Source organism: Castor canadensis, chromosome 6 (assembly GCF_047511655.1).
Source record: "Castor canadensis chromosome 6, mCasCan1.hap1v2, whole genome shotgun sequence".
Taxonomy (NCBI): Eukaryota; Metazoa; Chordata; class Mammalia; order Rodentia; family Castoridae; genus Castor; species Castor canadensis.
Window position 1 is genome coordinate 80,591,949 of NC_133391.1, and position 18,293 is coordinate 80,610,241.

Consider the following 18,293-nt stretch of genomic DNA (forward strand, 5'->3'; position numbering starts at 1 on the left):
TAACCAGAGATTCCTTTTTCCCCACAGTTATCCCACACCCAAAAGGCCAGAGTGGCTGGTTTGGCGTGGGAAAAGGGCTTTAGGTGTCCTCTTAGGATCAGATCTCTGGGTGGTTTGGCTTTAGGAGCGGGGTGGTGGGGATTTCATGGTCTTCTCTGGAGTTTTGGGTAGGTTTGCCACCACCTCCAGCCCTAAAGGAGACTTCCTTCTCCTTTCCCTGGCAACATCCAGGCTGTCTCACTTTTTCTCTCCCAGGCTAAATCGGGAATGTGAAGCTGCTGTTCTTCCCAATTTAGCATTTAAATTAAAGTGAGAACTGAAATGTGGCTGGAAAGCTGACTCCCATCTGTATGTAAGAGGGAAAAAGAAAGGAGCGTGGGCACCTGCTGGGGGAAGCAGAACGAGGGCAGCTCCTGTGCAGCTCAGACACCCATCCTCAAGTGCAGGCAAGCAGCTAGGCAGAGGTTTGAAGGCTGTTTTTCTAGGAATGGGAGAATGCTGGAGGGGCATCATTCAAACATTCCATGAAAATGTGTGGCGTGTTTGTGTGCCAGACCTGTGCTAAATGCTGGGCAAACAGTGGTGAATCACCTCGACCCATTACCTATGCTTGGGCTTTCAGCCTGATGGGGAAATAGACTTGAAAACAGGCAGTAACCAATGGGGGTGATGTGTGCTCATAGCAAGAAGGACAGGTGTGGCAGGGCCTGGAGTGGGTATCAGACAGCTTGGGGATGGGGCAGGGCAGTAATTTCTGAGCTAAGACTTGGGTACTTGCAGGAGTTGACCTGGTGCAGCAGGAGAATAAGGAGCTTGGGCAACAGGAATTGCACAAAGATTTGAGTGGGCCTGGCTTCTGCACTGCAGGAAGCTGGTATTGGGTAAGTTGGTTCAAGAGCTTCCTATATTTCCTATCTCTACCCCCGCCCCTTCCCTTTTCCCCTTCTTCCTGCGGAACAAACCATATGAAAGTGACCTGGGCCAGAGCGGTCTGGGAGCACATGTATGCCTTTTGCTCAAGCTCTTAGTAGTCTGGATCGGGGCAGGGAGGATGCTATCTCCTGAGTGTTGGCCACTCAAAAAGCTGGACCTGGCAGGCCCAAGAAGGACAAGGAACAGTGGAAGTAGGATCTGGATTTGCACCATGGAAAATCAAGGTATGAGGAAGGTTCCCTTGCTTAGCTAAGCTTAACCCATCCTTCCCAGGTGCTGCTGAGTTGATCTCTGGGGTCTCTTCCTCTTAGTTTATGGGACTGAGTTATGATTCCGACTGAGATGGGATTGCGTGAATCCTGGCAAAGAAAGACCCTGTGCAGCTGGAGATGGGAAAGAGCTGTCTGGAGCGCGGGGCGGGAGGGGTGACGTAGCTATGCATTTCCTTGTCTGCTCAAGTTCCGAAAATGACAGGCAGGCACAGCTAAGGGATGTTGGTATAAAACTCACCATCAATATTTCAAACAACATTATTTATTGATCAGTCATCTGACTAGGACAAAAGGTAATTCATTGGGGATACTGGCTTTGGGGTCAGTTCAAGAAAAGGTAGGTCATTGAGGAGACCCACCCCCAGCTCCTGCAGGACTATTTGGGGATTTCAGGATTTGGAGAATAGGGACTTTGTCTCTTATTCCAACCCCACAGTATCCTAGATGAACATAAGGGACAGGGTCATGGAAAACTGCAGCAGGTCTGACCTGGCCACTGTGGCCATGTCCAGAAAACAAATGCAGCTGTATGAGCTTCCCTCCCCTGGACTCAACCCCAACCCTAGCCCCTCTCCCCTCCGACCCTGAAATCGGCTCCAGTAGCCTCTTTAGTTGCCAGTTCAGAAGCTCAGAATGGGTTCTTCCCATGGTCAGCCTGGCAATTTCCCTGCTCTTTGGAGGGTGCCTGATTCTCACCTCAAGGGATGCTTTCTGGGGTTGAGAGGCAGGGTGTGCGCACACAGGCTGGGCTTAGCAGATTGCTTGAGAACTCACAGCTGTCCTGTCAACCCTCAAGGATGCTTTTTTCATGAGTCTCCGCCCCATGGAGTGGAGCATGAGATACTCTGCTCACCAAGCCTTGGGCGGCAGATTGTGTGGGAGAGGATTGTTCTCTGCCAGGCGACGAAATCCCACACTGGGAGGGAGCTGCGCCACCTAGTGGGGTTTTTTCCGCCTTGCAGGCAGCCCTCCCATCATAGCTGTGTTCGGTCTAGATGTGGGACTTACTCTCAGGACGCAAATGCGAGCCGCTGTCCAGCTCAAAGGACTTCTCCACAGGCCAGGCGTGACCCAGCACGAACAGGAAAAAACTGGGGAAGGAGATGATCATGCAACTGACTGAAAGGGAAGCCGGCAGGGGCTTTTGACCTGGAAACAGCTTGTTCCTGTTATACAGGATGCCACAGATAGGAGCACCAAGGTCTGTGGCCCAGAGCCCACAAATGCCCCTCCTTTTGCCTGCCCCGCCCCCCTCCAGGGTGACAGGCTGGGCTTAGCTCTACTAAGGGAGAGCTGGCACAGGCTGGATGGAACTGTTGGCTTTCCTCTGACGTCAGGGCCTGGAAATCCCATTTTAAGCAGGTTCTCTGGGTGTGGAGCAAGAACGGGAGGAAGAGCCAGCTGAAGCAGCTCCAGGCCTGAGCCATCACAGCCTGGGACGTATGCCTGTAGGGAGGCCCAATGTCCCCACGGAGGGACACAGGACCAAATCCAGCCCTTGTCCTCAATGTGGAACTAATACCTATCAAAATGTCCCTGGGACCCAGTACCCTCCCCCTACCTTTGGCTGTGTTCCTCTGTTCTGACATCTCTTTTTCTCTCCCCTGACCTGGAGAAATCTACTGAGTCAGAGGACCAAAGGCAGGTGGTCCCAGGAAATGAGGGGACAGCAAGGGGTCACCTAGACCCAGACATGTCCCACCAGTCAGCCTCCTTTTCACCCATTCTTTTTTTCCATTCTTTTTTTGTCACCCTCCACCTCTCCTTTCCTCCCCTGCACCATGGGGGGTGGGCAGGCCCTATGCCCAGAGTTCTGGAAGCCTGAATATTTCCATGGCAACAGACCAATGAGCTTGGAAATGTGAGCATATTCCTTTTGACACAAGGAAAGCCAGATGTGTATAGAGAGCCTGGCAATACAGAATCTGGCAGTGACCTCCTTAGCCACCAGTCATTGTGGGTACAAACATGTACCTGTGTACGTGTGTGTGTGTGTGTGTGTGTGAGAGAGAGAGAGAGAGAGAGAGAGAGAGAGAGAGAGAGAGAGAGAAAGAGAGAGAGAGAGAGAGAGAGAGAGAGATATGCTGCAAATGAAATTTAAAGAGAACCTACCCTGGTTTCCTGCCATATGGTAGCTCCTAGCATGGGACTCTCCTAGCATTTTACTCTCTGGGGATCTTGTTTTTCCTTTTCTTTTTTTGGCAGTACTGGGTTTTGAACTTAGGGCTTCATGCTTACTAGGCAGGCGCTCTACCACTTGAGCCATTCCACTAGCCCATCTGGGGAATCTTCTATGATGAATGAGTCTCTTCCTTGAATTTGCTACCCTGGTACCTTCTCTCCTTTTTTTTTTTTTTTTCTGTGGGGATGGGGTTTGGACTCGGGGTTTTGTGCTTGCAAATCAGGTACTTGAAAAACAGGCATTCTACTGTTTGAGCCACACCTCTAGTCCATTTTGTTCTGGTTATTTTTGGAGATGGGATCTTTTGAACTATTTGCCTGGACTGGCCTTGAACAACAGTCCTCATCTCAGCCTCCCCAGTAGGTAGGATTGCATGTGTGAGTCACTGGCACCTGGCCTTCCTCTCCTTTCTGATAAAGGGACCAGATTCTTCAGGGGCCACTGGTGAAAGGGATGGCCTTCAGAAAGCTGGCTGACTAGACGATTCCAGGGCAGACAAAAGAGACCTCGCATTCTGGCTTTACTCTGACCTTAGTTTAAGAGGTTTTTAGTAGCTAGGATCAAGTGTGGCAGACAGACATGCCCTGTGATGCCAGGAAGAGGGAAGAAAGCCTGGCATAGGGGCATTTTGTCAAAATGAGGTGTAGAGTTTGGGTCTAGGTCATTACTTATATCCTCTACCCCAGCCCATGCTCTGCTTCCTCCATTTTCCTTCCACAAGGCTATTTCTCTGCTCCCTTCTCCCTCACTCTCCTCTCTTTTCTTTTGTTAATCTCTTTTCCGTTGCTGCCTCTGCTCCTATGCCACCCTTTCTTCTCCTGGGTTCTGGCCTTCCAGGGTCTTATCTTCAGTCAAGTGCACTTCCTATGCCCTGCTGCCTCCCTCTCCTCCTCTCCTCCAACTCAACCCAGCAGTTCAGGGATCCACCCCTTTCTTTCCTGGTGCCACACTGGGTTATGCCCAGGTGTCTTGCTCTACCCCCTCACCCCCACTCACCAAGACCCGTGGGGCTGGTTCTTCCACAGCTGCTTAGTTTTCTCTTTTCTGCCTCTTCTCTCAACCACTTCAGGGCCTATGACTCTCTCCTCCAGCAGTTTTTGGTCTGTAGGACCTCCCCTGGCCCCCGCCCATCTCCAGCTCTCCCCAGCAGCCTTCTATCCCCTCCTTTTCCCTAGGTACCTCAGTAGGGTCCCTGGGTAGGATTCTGAGGGGCAAGATCTCTTGGGGGTTGGGGCTCCTTAGTACCCGACTTTATCGTGAAGCCCCAAGCCATTTTCCCAGATGAACTAACTTAAGGCTGCCTGTCTCTTCCCTGGAGATCAGAGCTCCTGTGACTCACAGTCCAGCCTTTCTTCTCCTCCCCCTCACAGCAGGGCCCTGCTTCTCACTTGGGGTCTTTTCTACCTATGAACTGGATGGGGCAAGAAAAACGCAGAGACTGCAATAAGGAAGGTGCCAGAGTTTGGTTTATTGGCTCATCCAGTGCCAAAGGTCCAATGGGCACCAAGGAATTGGGAGTTCCTGGGCTCTTGCATTTCTCTTTCTTCACAGCTTCCTCCTGGCCTGTCTGAAGTCATGGCAGAAGTGGGGCAAGAATAGTGTGGGGCCTAAGCTGGCTCTGACAGGGATTTGCTTGGCACAGGAGGGGGACCCTGCGGGAAGGGAGGGGGCCCCCAGGGAGAGAGGAAAGAAGCCAGCTCAGCAGGGCCTCTACAATTGGCCCCAAGGAATAGAGCAGGAGCAGGGCAGGAATGGGTGAGGTGAAAGGGATCAGTGATAGAGGGGGAGGTGAGAGGTCCCCTAAAGCTCCATTCTGTCATGGACTGGGTCCTCTGAGGCCCAGAGACTACTGGGAAGGGTCAAGAATGGGAAAGACCAGGGCCGAGGGTAGGAGGAGGTGGCCACTGGGGAGAGAGGCCTTTACTCAACTTCCTTCAATCCCATACCCAGTAAGATAAACACATACTCTCACACACACCCCTGGAACCTCACCTGTTTTTTAGGGCAGACACATAGCACACAGCCCTACCAGCTACAGCTATGGCAGGGCAATCCTGGTTATTTAAACCCCATGTCCTCCACTCACAGCTGTATCTAGAGGCCTCACACAGGTTCCCTGAGGCCTGCCCCATTTGTTTCTTTTCTTTAGGTGCCTTCTGGCCCCTCCGGTCTGTCAGGGCTGTGTCCCTGACCCCCTCCTGCCGCCTCCTAGGGAGAGCAGTGAGGTCTCAGAGAAGGGGATGGCGGCTGTCTTCATCAAGGCACTGGATGGGCGGGGTGGAGCTGCAGCAGGGAGAAGAGCCCTCCTTGGGGGCTGTCAGTCTCTAGGTCAGCCTCAACCCCCACAACTGAGCCTCTGTTTTCTTTTCCAAGTCTCCTCCAGAGGAACAGCCACTGGGTAGGCCCTGGCAACAGCGCTGGGCAGGGGGTGGGGGGGGCAAGGCCTGAGACACCTGGGCTAATGGCACAGTGTGGAGCAAGGGCTGGGGCTAGGGCCCTTCTTGGGGTTTCCTCCTCACTCCATAACCTGGGGGATGAGAACCTCAAGCTGAGTCACCCCCAGCAGAGCTCTTCTTCTTGGGCCGGGCCTTCAGTGTCTTGGAAGCCAGTGGCTATGGAGGGAGAAAGATAGGACTCACCTGGTGACACCACCACCTCACCCCCATTTCCCCAAGCTCTGGCCCATGCTCTCACCTCAGCTTTGGGCACCTTTTTGATGGATTTGGTCCTCTTGGGGGCCTTGTCTCCCATGTCATCCTCTGAGGTTTCTGTCCGGGGATCTGCCTGGTTTGTGCTAGACCTTAAACTTAGGGCAGACTCATCTCCTGGTTGAGGGGAGAAAAGAAGAACAGGGATCCCGGGACCTCTTTCACATGGCCTCTTCAATCCTGTGCCATGCCTCTCCCTTAGCCCTGGGTCCTTGCCTGTACCTAAGTCCTCAATGGTGTCTAGGAGGCCACCAGGGCCAGGTCGGAGGCGGCTATCAGTCCCCTGCAGAGGCAATGCATCCTCATCCCGGATGAGGGTCAGGTCCTGCATGCTGAAGCTCCGGAGTTTCTCTGACAGCACCCCCTGGCCCTAGGGTCACCACCACGCACCGAGAGAGCCAAGGGAAGGGGCGGGGTGGAGAGAGAGGTCACCATGGTGCTGACAGCTGCCCCCGTGAGCAGTGCTTTCCCCACTGCCCTCATCCAGGCCTGCAAAGGGCTGAGAGGCAGGGACCAGACTTTCTCATTGGTCAGCTGAGAAAACTGGTCAGGCAGTGGAAGTGACTGGAGAGTGGCAGAACCAGCATAGGATCCCCAAGCTGCACAAGCCTGAAGCCTCCATGGCCCTGAGGACAAGGCGGACCCCCAAGAGGCGTAGCCAGGGGCACAAGATGAACAAGGTGGGGGCTCTGGAAGTCTGGGCCTGCCCTCATCTCACCTTGGCAGCAGCTGTGACCGCGGCATTGGCAGCCAGGTTCAGGCCCCTCTTGCCCACCCTCATCATGGTCTCATAACTCTTGTCTCGGGCTTGCGTGATGTACTCATCAATTTCCTGAGTGAGGGAGGGGAAGAAGGATGAGGTGAGAGGTGGGGGCTGTAGTCAACGCCCTATTTGATCTTGGTTCACACCTACACAAAGGTACTACCTGCTCCAGGTGACCAGAACCCTGCCAGGTCACTCTGGACTCTGAGCACCCACAGGGAGAGTCAGGAGCATATGGCTGCAGGTATGGGGCTGCCTTGGCCGGGGCAGGCTGGGAAGAGAGCTCAGAGTGGGAGCAAACCTTCTCCTTGTTGGACAGTGTTGGGTGCACAAACTTGCGGTAGAGCACACTGGAACCTTTGGTGTAAGGGGACAGCAGCCATATCACAAAAGCGATCTTGAGCTCAAAGTAGAAGGGGAACCTGTTGGGATAGAGGTAAGCACAGAGCACAGGGCAGAGAGTTGGGTGTTCTGGGTTCAGCAACATTGACCCCCGGCTTGGCCCTGGACAACTCCCCACCCCTTGGTGCCCTAGGGTCTCCACAAGGCTCTCGGGCTCAGCAGAGACTTCAGGTGGAAGGTAAGAAGTGTCCCTGGAAGAAATTTCCCCTGGCAGTGGCTCTACTTGCTCCCTTCTGTTCACATCCCAGCCCCCTCACTCCTAAAGAACACCCCCATTCCTCTACCCTGGGGTCAAGATCAAGGCAAGCTCCCTATCCTTCAAGGTCCATTGTTTCTTCTCACCCCATTCTTTCCTTGCTTTCTCTCGATGAAGCGGAGTTGGATGGGCTCTGGATCCCAATCCTTGCTGCCATGATATGCCCTCTCAATTTTTTTTTAAGTAACAATTTATTTTGAGATGGAGTCTCACTATATTGTCTAGGCTGGTCTTGAACTCCATGGCTCAAATGATCCTCCTGCTTCAGCCTTTTGAGTAGCTGGGACTACAGGTGCACACCACTGTAACTAGCACCCCTTGCTTTGAAGGACTGCTCTCTATTCCTCTGCTCAGGCTACAAACTCCTTCAGGTCTCCTAGGTTCTCACAAAATCCTCATCAAAGCTCTCTTCTTCACTTGTGTCATGGGAATCTAGACTCACTACCTTCAATCTTTAATCACCTTCCTCTGCTAAAACTGTTGCTCTCAAATACAAGGGCTTTATCTACAAATGCAAGGATCTTTTGTCTTCCATCCCTTGGTAAAACTCTTCTCTTGACTTCCAGTGTACTATGGTATAAGTCTTCCAAAAGGCATTTGCTCATTCAGTGAACATTTTTCAGCTCCTACTGTGAATACGCAGATGATTCAGACATATTCCCTGTCCTCAATGTGCTCCTACACACGTAGTTTAATAGTGCCTGCCATGGAAATGCAAGCATCCAATAACTGTAGGACATTATTTCAATGATAAGAGAAGCTGAGACCTTAAGAAAGTGTAGACCTGGCTATGGCCACAGTAAGTATGGCAGAAGCAGGTTCCCTGAATTCTATTGGGGTGCTTTGGCTGCTACCAGAACAAATGTGGGGTTTATATCTGTCCTCATTCTGCTGAAGTCTGGCACGGAGAGGAACTGAAGGATCCAGAGGAAGTGTCAGGAGTCAAGGAAACTTTAACCTGGGACTCAATTTTCTGTCTGGTTACAGAAAGGGAGAGGCTTGGGCCCTTAGATTCAGGGAAGGGATACTGGGCCTCACCAGGACAGTATGATATCGGTAAGTGTCTCAGCCGTGGTGAAGAAGGCAAAGACGATCCAGTACATCATCCATTTCACCTGAGGGGACAAAAGGCAGCACTTACTGGGGCCTAGGACTGAGGGCCACAGACACCCAGAATCCCCAGACTACCAGATCCTCATATCAGAACTGGAAACCCAGGATCCTATCTCTGCCTCTGATCACCCTGGAGATACTGGGCGTAGAGGCAGGGGAGGGATAGCCAGGATCGCAATTTTGTGAATCACACCAAGGCTGGGGGAAGGAAACACCCCAAAACCTCCTTTGCCCAGGGTCTTATTAATGGCTGACAGTGTGGCACAAAGTCACCTGTGTCTGTATTGTTACCATTGCCCTCCCCATCTCAGCCAATGTGGGTTGGGTAGGGGATATAGGTCATCCACTCACATATTCCTTCACGTTTTTGGTCTTCACGGCCTTGTAGGAAGAATAGGCTGGATATAGGGTGCCAAAGATGAGCCTAGGGAGGCAGGAATGGTTACAGGGCCCCTCCCCCTCCTAGCTCTGCATCAGCCCGAGTAGGTAAGGGGAGAAGGGACAGAACTCCAGAGAGCCACAGCAGCTAAACTGATAAACTCTGGTCAGGGGTTCAGGCCAAAGCAGTCAAGACTTAGGAGATACCCATGCATGGGGTCCTCAGTTAGCGAGGGTGATGGCTGTCTCCCCTCCACTGTTCACTTCCCTAGCCTTTGACATATAGAAAAATTCAGGCCAGAGGGTCCAATGTGGTTCCTTCAGCCATGATCCTTGGCTATGTACAAGCCTGTCATGGGGAGTGGGGGTCTGGTCACTTCCATGGGGTGTCTTCCTTCTTAGTCTCATGCCTCTTCAACCCTCCTCCGTATCTCAGAGCCAGGCTGGGTAGGGCCATCTCTACAAGAGACCCTGATACCACCTAACAGAGGTGGCAAATGGACCAGGCAATCAGAGCACTACTGTGGCTCTGGAGACCAGTAAGCAAAGGGGCAGGAGGCCCTGGTAGGGGCAAATAAATTTATTCTCCCAGGACTAAGATTAGGAGAAGGCCCTGGGCTCAAGGTCCTGGTTAGTGATCCATTACAGACCACAGTCAGGACACAGGTAGGGGAGGAAGAGGCTGGATGCCCCTTAGGGAGTTGCCCAGGCCAGAAAGCAGTCATCCTGATGACCACACCCTAGACTCCCTCTAGGGTGGGGTGGGAAGAGGAGACTCTTGTGGGTCTAAGGAAAACCAGGACACAAGAACACTGAATAAGAAGGCAGCAGGGTAAGGCTGCTGAGATGTTAATTCCCAAGTGGAGGCCAAGGGGCAGAGTCCTAAGCAAAAGCAAAGGAAGCTCTAAAGCCCACCAGGAGTCCATCAGGCCCTGACCTTGACAATAGGTGGGTGCTGCCTGGTGGGAGCAGCAAACACTTCCAAACTGGCCAGTGCAGATGGAGAGCCAGCAGAAACCCCAAGGACAAAGTCTGGGGTTGTGTGTGTGTTGGGGCGGGGGGTGTTCACTCCTGGAACTTGGAGGAGGTGCCAGGGACATGGCTTTAAAATATAACTGGCAGCAGGGAATGAAGGCCACCAAACGTTCTCCCCTGCAGTGGCTTTCACAGTCCCAGGCTGAGCATACACAGCCTTTCCCAGTTACCTCCCACACTGTGTCCTCCCAGCATCTATTGCTTCCAGATGCCTAGGCTTCCTTCCTGGGGGTCTTAGGGCAGGTGTCCTCATCCTCAGTCTCCTGACAGTGGAAGCAGGAGGAGGGCCTGAGCCCTCTGTGGAGGCCAAGGGAGTGGACCAGGCTCTGAGCTAGGAAATGATGAAGTCAGGCCTTGCTCCCCACTCTCTTTTAACCTCTTTTCCCAGGGAGAGGTGTGTGTGTGGGTGCCTGTTCTAATGGGCTCTTCCCTCCCAGATCTGCTAGGTGGGGGAGGGGACACGCTTGCCTCCCCTTATAAATCAGGCACTGCTCAGCCTCTAGGATGGGGAGGTGCTGGAGCAGGGCAATTAAGAATAAACGGGGTTATTAATAATGTGGGTGGGGTCCCTGGGAAGATGGGTCTGCCATGTTCCCCTAGTGTTCCCCCTTCCAGTCATGGGTCCCATATTTCTGTCTCTGGGGACCACAGATAGGCATGATGTGCCTGTAGGTGATTGCTGCCTGGAGCCCCTGAGTGCATCCCGGGCTTTAATACCCCCGCCCTCCATCGTGGTCCTCGTCACCCCCCACCGGGGCGCGCCCCACCGCCTCCTCCGCACTCACACCACCAGGCGAGAGATGATCCAGGACACCATGGCGGGGCCGGGTGCTGCGCCGGGCGGGAACCTGGCCCGGCCGAGGATGCAGCTGCCCGAGGCCCAGCGGCCGCCGCAGCAGGGGCAGCAAGAGCTGCGGTAGCAGCAGCAGCCGCCGCGGGGGCAGCGGAGCGCGGAGCCGCCGCCGTTAAAGGGGAGGTCCTGCCGCAGCGGCTGGCCGTGGGCGGTGGCGGCTCTTAAAGGGGAGGCCGTCGCGGCGGCGCGCCCCCCAGCACCTGCTGTGCTTGGGCATGCGCCTTCACCCTCAGCGCCTGGCCTTCCTCTGGTCGCTTATTCACCTTTCTTGGGCTTCGAGCTGCGGGTTGAGGTCCTGAAGAGTCTTTTTGGTTTCATCCCGACATTAGCCCCAGCCCAGCTCTTGCCCTGCCCCCGTCAGACTGAAGACTTAAAATATCGCACGAGGATTATTTTAATATAATAAACAATATTGACTTATTGTGAACAAGCCCTTGCGCTTCCCATGCATTATTTCATTGAATCCTGACGACCGCACTATAAGGCAGAAGTTATAATTATTCTCATTTTGAAGATAAGGACATGATAAGTTTAGGGAGGTTTAATTTGCTAAGGGTTAAAAAAACCACTAAATTATGCTGCTATGATGTGAACTCAGGAAGTCTACTTTAAACAGGCTACATCCCCCAACTGCTGACTAACAAACTATACACCCTATGGACATCCACCTGAGCTCCTGAGGTCAGGTACAGCCGCACCTGCTCATCCTATCCCTACTCTGCAATCACCAATCCCCAGTTGGTGCATCTCATCTGCTTTTTTTCAGTAAGCTTTGAGGGGAACAGAGCTGTAGAGATTTCATTTCAAACAGAGGGGCTAGGAGAGGGACCTGGACCCAGGTCAATCATAAGCCTGGGGCTCTAGTTGCACTCCCATCAGCAAATACCAGTGGCAGTGGATGTCCTAATTCTGAAGACATTTATATCCAGAATGTAGGCTAGCCTGCCTCCTGACTTTCACCAAAGCAACTAAATTCCAAAGCATCCCCTCCCCAATTGTTCTCCTTTTTTGTCCCATTTTAAAGCTTCTACATTCCTCTACTCTTTAAGTGGAGGTGTACTCCTGGTGAACAGAGCATCAACCCAGCCCATCCAGAGTAAAGAGACATATTTTAGAGTTCTGTATTTCAAAGAGTTGTGGTTTTATTCAAACCACACAATGGTCTATTTCCAATCTCTCTTATTATTTTTTTTTTGGTCTTTTCTTTTTTGGTGCTGGGATCGAACCCAGGAACTCACGCATGCTAGGCAAGCGCTCTACCACCAAGCTATATCCCAGGCCTCTATTTCCAATCTGATAATTATATTTCCAGGTTCAAATGCTTTGGAAGGTATTTTCCAACAGATTCCAGAAAAGCAGCCTCTGATGACCACTCTTGCTATACTTTACAACTTCTTCTCCAAAAGGTCTCTTTTAATTGGAATGCAGTCTGTTCTCACCCTTCGAGACACTTTAAAAACAAATCCCAGCCAGGTGCAGTGGCGCATACCTGTAACTCTAGCTATTTGGGAGGCAGAGATCTGAAGGATGGATGTTCAAGGGCAGCCCTGGAAAAAAGTCCTAGCGAACCCATCTCAACCGACAAAATGCCAGGTGCAGTAGTCTCATCCCAGCTACACAGGGCATAAAAACAAGATCCTATTTAAAAAATAAGAAAAGCAAACGGGTTGGGGATGTTGCTCAAGCGATAGACTATCTGCCTGGCATGTGCAAGGCCCTGAGTTCAAACTCCAGTACTACTGTTCTCCCCCCAAAAGTTTCAGTTGGGCCTTTCCCCACCATCTTTGAGATCTAGGGTCATATGTTTTACATATAGGCATCCAGACCTCCTGCATTGAGGAATCCCAATAACTGCTCAAAATCTTGTTCAGGCTGCACACTCTGCCCTCAGAAGGAAGATCCCCCTTCTTCCACTCCATTCACAGAGTGTAAACTGGGAAAACCCACCTTTCCACCTATCAACTCATGTAGTTCGTTGCCTTCACCCCCCAAAACCAGTGACCTCAACCTGGCACTCTCCTTTCTCCCAACTGGGCACAATTCAGGAAACAGAATAATGATCAGGTGCAGCACAATAATGAAGACTTGAAAATGAATCTCCCACCTCTAACCCAGCTCTTAATGTGATCTTGAATTTAGAAGATTTGTTGGCACAGGAAGAATTTAGTCCACTCTGAACAATTTGTTAGATTTTTAATAAGAACATGGAAATCCCAATCAGCCCTTCAACAAAATTAAAATACAGAAAGTAAAATTAAAAGTATTCTACAGTAAATGACTTTTATTTAAAAAAAAAAAAAAGTAACTGTGAACATATAAACAAGCCTGCAGGGCACTACAGTACAGCTGGAAAGAGATACATTTCCCAATGTACCTGTGGGCCAATGAGTTCCATCATTTTCAAATAGCTTCTTAATAAAAACTTCACTGAGTTGGAAAGTTTTGCTGAAAATATTTCTGGACAAAACTCCAAAAAACAAACAAACAAAAAAATCTCATGTTGGAAATCAAACTTTCCATCAGATTTGGAAATGTACAAGGAGTCCCAAGGGAACGCTGGTAATAGCTGAAAATGGTTCCTGGAGTCACCAGTGTGTGCACACACAGGGAACACAGCACAGCTCAGACACGACAATGTTCTTTCTCAGGTGACTGTTCCCTCAAGATAAAACTGAGAGGGAGAGGGAAAAACTAAAAGAATCCTAAAAAGCCAATTTTTCTAAATTCTGCTTTGGCTGATTTTGTGCTATACTGGGCAGCTGATTCTAAAAATCGTATTTTTTCAAATAGTTTTATTGAAAGGAAGACTAAATGTAATGTGCCTTTCTTCATAATCCAGGAAAACAATTGTGATATTTCAAAAATTCTAAAAATATCTACTTTCATGAAATAGGAACTATTTCACTACAAACCTATTTTTCACTAAATACACACGTTTCCTAATCCTGGAGCCTCCTGGAAAAAGCACTGGGCTCTCCCTGGGTCCTGCAAGACTCCAGTGTTCAAGGGAGAGAGTGGGGAATGGCTGCACCCCATATCCTGGGATGGGCCATGTCAGAGGTCACGTGCAGACACACTGTCAGGCTTCTACCAGGCATATTTAAGCAATCACCCCTACTTGTACCAGTTATATAATTTCCTCTATCTCCAAACACATTCCCACTTAAGCAGGCACAAGAGGAACACAAAAGAAAGGGGTTCCCATATTCCTACTTTCCATAATCTCAAACTAGGAGAATGTGCAAGAAAGCCCAGCGATCTTCAGTAATCTGGATTCCCAAAAGGCCACGGGATGGAGATGTGGCACCCTCGGCTTAGAGTCTGAAACTATGTGTGTGAACAGTACGACTTTCCTGTGTCAACCTTCAGTGTTGAGGCAGCGTAGAAAGAGTGGCTGGAGAGTTTGTAATACTGACCACACTGGATCCGGATAAAGGGCTTCTGCTCCTGCAGAGAACCCTGTCGTTCCCTGTAAGTGTTGTGAGTGAAAGACCAGCTTCACAGGAGAGCTTGGATTTCTCTGTGCCTAAGACCTTGCCAGTTTGGACTCATGAGCCTTGAGGGTGCCAACAGCATCTTTCACTGCATGGTAAATGATGTTCTTCACCTGGAGAACAAGCAACAATGTCAGTTCGTGGCAGCTCCATGCTGTGTTCCACAAATACAAATGTATTTTCTACCTTGACTCTAGGCCTACTGGCTAATGAGGAAACCTCAACAATGACTGAGCTTCTCAAATCAATCCCCACAATGATTTACAAGTTATGTAGGATATTAGGGTTACATTTATGAAAGAATGATGAAATCATTTAAAAGGCTATACAATTGCTATCATCTATGTGCATATAATGTGCTGGGCACTGTTATTAAGCTATTTATGTGGACTTTCATTTAATTATTATTATTATTTTTTTTTTTTGTGGTACCAGGGTTTGAACCCAGGGTCTCAGGGTCTCACCTTGCTAGGCAGGTGCCCTACCACTTGAGATACTCCAGCAGCCCTTTTATGTATTGGGTATTTTGAGATAGGGTCTTGCTGTTTGTCAGGCCTTGAACTGTGATCCTCCTGATTTCTGTTTCTTGACTGGCTAGGATTACAGGTGTGAGTCAATTGTGCTAGGCTTATTCTTTGTCACATAAAGTAGGGTCTATTATTATTCCCATTTTACAGATAAGAAACTGAGGAAATCAAGGTTCAATGGTTAAGAATCTTGCCTGAACTCGGGTGTGGTGGCGGCACATGCTTACATCCCTGCACTCAGGAGGCTGGGATACATAAACACTGTCTCAAAAAACAGTAACAACAACAACAAAAAACTTTGCCTGAGGTCCTATAGCTAATAAGGATGCAATAAACTGGAAGGTAAGGATATTTTCCCCTCTGCTTATATATATTTTCTAATTTGTCTAAAAGGAACAAAATATTACGTGTGAGTTTGGAATATGTACGTTATTAGCTGGGCATAGTGGCTCAGTCTGTAATCCTAGCTACTTGGAAGGCAGACATCAGGAGGATCTTGGTTCAAAGCTAGTCTGGGCAAATAGTTCTTGAGATCCTATCTTGAAAATATCCAACACAAAATATGGATGGCAGAGTGCCTGCCTAGCAAGCATGAGCCCTGAGTCCCACTATATCATCAACAACAAAGAAAATTAAATAAATAAAGTTATTAAAATAAACAGGTTAAAGACAACTTTTTAAAAGAACTGACATGAAGAATGTAATTATTTTTAGGGAGGGAAAAGTGGAGAAACAGAAAAGGGAAAGACACATGGGAGCTTCAATAATGTAGTTGTTGTATATGTGAGTATAGATATTGTATATGTATGTATATGATGTTTCATAAAACAAAAGGATGACTTTGTGATCAGCACACATGACCCTTTATGCTAGTCTCTATTAATTTTTTTCTATTACTTTAACAAATATTTACTGAGTGTCTTATTCTAAGGAGAACAGTGAATAAAATAGTGAAATTCTTACCTTCATAGAGCTTAAATAGCTTACATTCTATTAGGGGGTAGCGACAAGTGAAAAAAAGTATATAGTATGTCAGATGGCAAAAAATATTAAAGGAAAATAAAGCAGTAAAAGGGGATTGGGTGTGCTAGAGCAGGAGCTGATGTTATTCTAAACAGGATGGTCAGGAAGGAGCTTATGGATAATATGGCATGCTATAAGTAAAGACCAGAAGGAGGTGGGGTCTGAAATATGTGTGCCTGAATATTTGTGTTGTATCTATAATACTAATGTGAATATTTCCGTATAAGAACTTTACGTTTGAAATGTTTCAGATTTTAAAAAGAAAAAGCAGATCAGGTTCAGGGATGATGGTAACTGAATCTACTAAGTAATTAAGAAAAATCTCCTCCAACCTGATTTGTCACCAACCAAAGATGCCACACCTGAAACAAGCAATGGCAGAAGAAAAGAGGCCATAATGAAAGGCCAGGAGAATGTGTATTTAAACTGATGAAGTTCTGCATACAGAATCCTGCTCCCCTATTCTTTATTCTTTTAAAAAATATTTTTGTGATGCTGGGAATCGAACCAATGGCCTCATAATATACTATGCCAGGTAAGCTCTCTACCACTCACCCATGTCCCCAGCATGTGTTTATTCTTTTTATGCCACTAAAGTGATCACATGTATTAATAAAATTCTGACCTTAAAATTCCAATCCATTTTAATAGAGGAAATGTGAATGTGTATCTTGGCTCCACAAATGAAAAACAATCTTTATCCTTGCAAATACAGTTCTTAGGGACATGGACTATCCTTAGGAGGGCTCTAAACAACTGAGTCTGGCAGCTCTGGGTGTGGCTCAAGTGGTAGAGTACCCGCCTAGCAAGCCCAGGGTCCCGAGTTCAAGGACTATACTATCATTTAAAAAAAAAAATTCACAGATATTTGCTATGAGGAGCAGCTTCAGGGCCATACCACTTCTTGGAAACCTTAGAACACACTGCTATATTTCCCTTCTGACCAGGGAGGTGAGTCTAGTTCATTACCAACACTAAAAAAGAAAAGAAAAAAAAAAAAAAACACTGTATCTCTCAAGGGCAGAGAAATAGAATGTTATGCTGGAAATGGTTATGTGAAAAGATGAGTGCTCTCTAAACACTACTGAAAAGGATTAGCTAAACATTCTGAAAGAAAGACTCCATGTGTTCAGACATGGTTTCTTCTTCCAGTTAGATGTCCAGAGAATACCCTTGGAGAGGACAATGTGTCTTCTGTGTATGTATGTGGAATAAGATGAGAAAACAGTGGGAGGCAGACGAGGAGTTATTTACCTGCAGTTTATCCTCATGATTGGTATGAGTGTTGGAGAGATGCCTGAATTCCTGAGTCAGGCGGAAACAGTGCTTCACGTGTTCTGGAGATACAAAGTCTTCTGCTACTTTTATGCAGCTATATAGATTGTGAACCTGAGGTAGGGGAAAATACAGAGATGAAATTCCCACAATAGTAAAACAAACCAAGTAATAGTCTTTTCTTTCTTTTTCTTTTTTGTGGTTCTGGGGATTGAACTCAGGACCTCCTGCTTGCTTGGCAAGTGCTCTATCACTTGAGAAACACCCTCAGTCCTTTTGTTTTTAGTTTGTTTTTCAAATAGGGTCTCAGGCTTTTGCCGAGGCTGGTCTTAAGACTGTGATCCTCTTACTTCTGCCTCCCAAGTAGCTGGGATTATAGGCATCAACAACCACTCTTGGCCTTTTTGTTTTTTTGGAGACTTGCTATGTTACCCAGGTAGGCCTTGAATTCCTGGGTTCAAGCAATCCTCTTGCCTCAGCTTCCTGAGTAGCTGGGATTATAGGTGCATAACACCATGCCTAGCTTTCCATTTTTATAACAGATACAGAAACAACATGTGTATAAATTTAAAAATAAAAATGTTATGGGTTGGAGGTGTGGAGGCAGGTGGTAGAGCACCTGCCTAGCAAGTTCAAGGCCCCAAGTTTAACCTCAGCATTGCCAAAAAAAGAAAAAGTTAATATTTTCACAGAAAAATGACATAGAAAAATATGTAACAAATGTTTAACAGCAAACTTCCTCAAGAGAAGAAAACGAGATTGGGAAGGGGGGCTGAGGGGATTGAAATGGTAGCTGAAATGGGGCTTTCCCTTTTTTTGTCTTTGGTGTGTTACTGCGCTTTGAACTTAGGACCCTGCGATTGCTAGGCAGGTAGTCTATCACTTGAGCCATATCCCCAGTCCTCACTTTTTCTTTAATAGTCTGCATTGCTTAAAAAATATTTAAACAAACACTTAAAATTACAAGGAAGAAAATTAAAAGACAAAATAGTAAGTTATGGTATAGGAGCAATTAGTCTAATCTTGTATTTATATTTCTTGCCAGAATAAAAAGAGAAGTAGAAGTAAGGAAGCCCATG

General features: G+C 48.4%; 2 protein-coding genes across 3 annotated transcripts in view; both read right to left on the reverse strand.

The window, feature by feature from the left end:
- Nucleotides 1-4,835: 4,835 nt before the first annotated feature.
- On the reverse strand, nt 4,836-11,000 carry Reep2 (receptor accessory protein 2). 2 transcript variants are annotated; one of them, XM_074076923.1, is made up of 8 exons: nt 10,828-11,000; nt 8,981-9,053; nt 8,555-8,631; nt 7,160-7,280; nt 6,814-6,927; nt 6,318-6,459; nt 6,082-6,212; nt 4,836-5,999 (listed from the first exon to the last, which is right to left on the reverse strand). In XM_074076923.1, exons 1-8 carry the CDS (start codon nt 10,857-10,859, stop codon nt 5,931-5,933), a joined length of 759 nt encoding a protein of 252 aa, XP_073933024.1. In that variant the 5' UTR covers nt 10,860-11,000; the 3' UTR covers nt 4,836-5,930. The 2 variants fall into 2 exon arrangements, with proteins under 2 accessions (XP_073933024.1, XP_073933023.1); XM_074076922.1 differs by having other exon boundaries at nt 6,318-6,465; nt 10,828-10,996.
- A 2,074-nt stretch (nt 11,001-13,074) lies between these two features.
- Nucleotides 13,075-18,293, reverse strand: part of Kdm3b (lysine demethylase 3B) — a 71,873-nt gene continuing 66,654 nt past the window's right edge. The window contains exons 23-24 of the mRNA XM_020156092.2: nt 17,194-17,328; nt 13,075-14,502 (exon numbers count right to left, since the gene is read on the reverse strand). Coding sequence (XP_020011681.2) covers nt 14,422-14,502; nt 17,194-17,328 — 216 coding nt within the window. The 3' untranslated portion in view covers nt 13,075-14,421. The remainder of the gene's footprint in view (nt 14,503-17,193; nt 17,329-18,293) is intronic.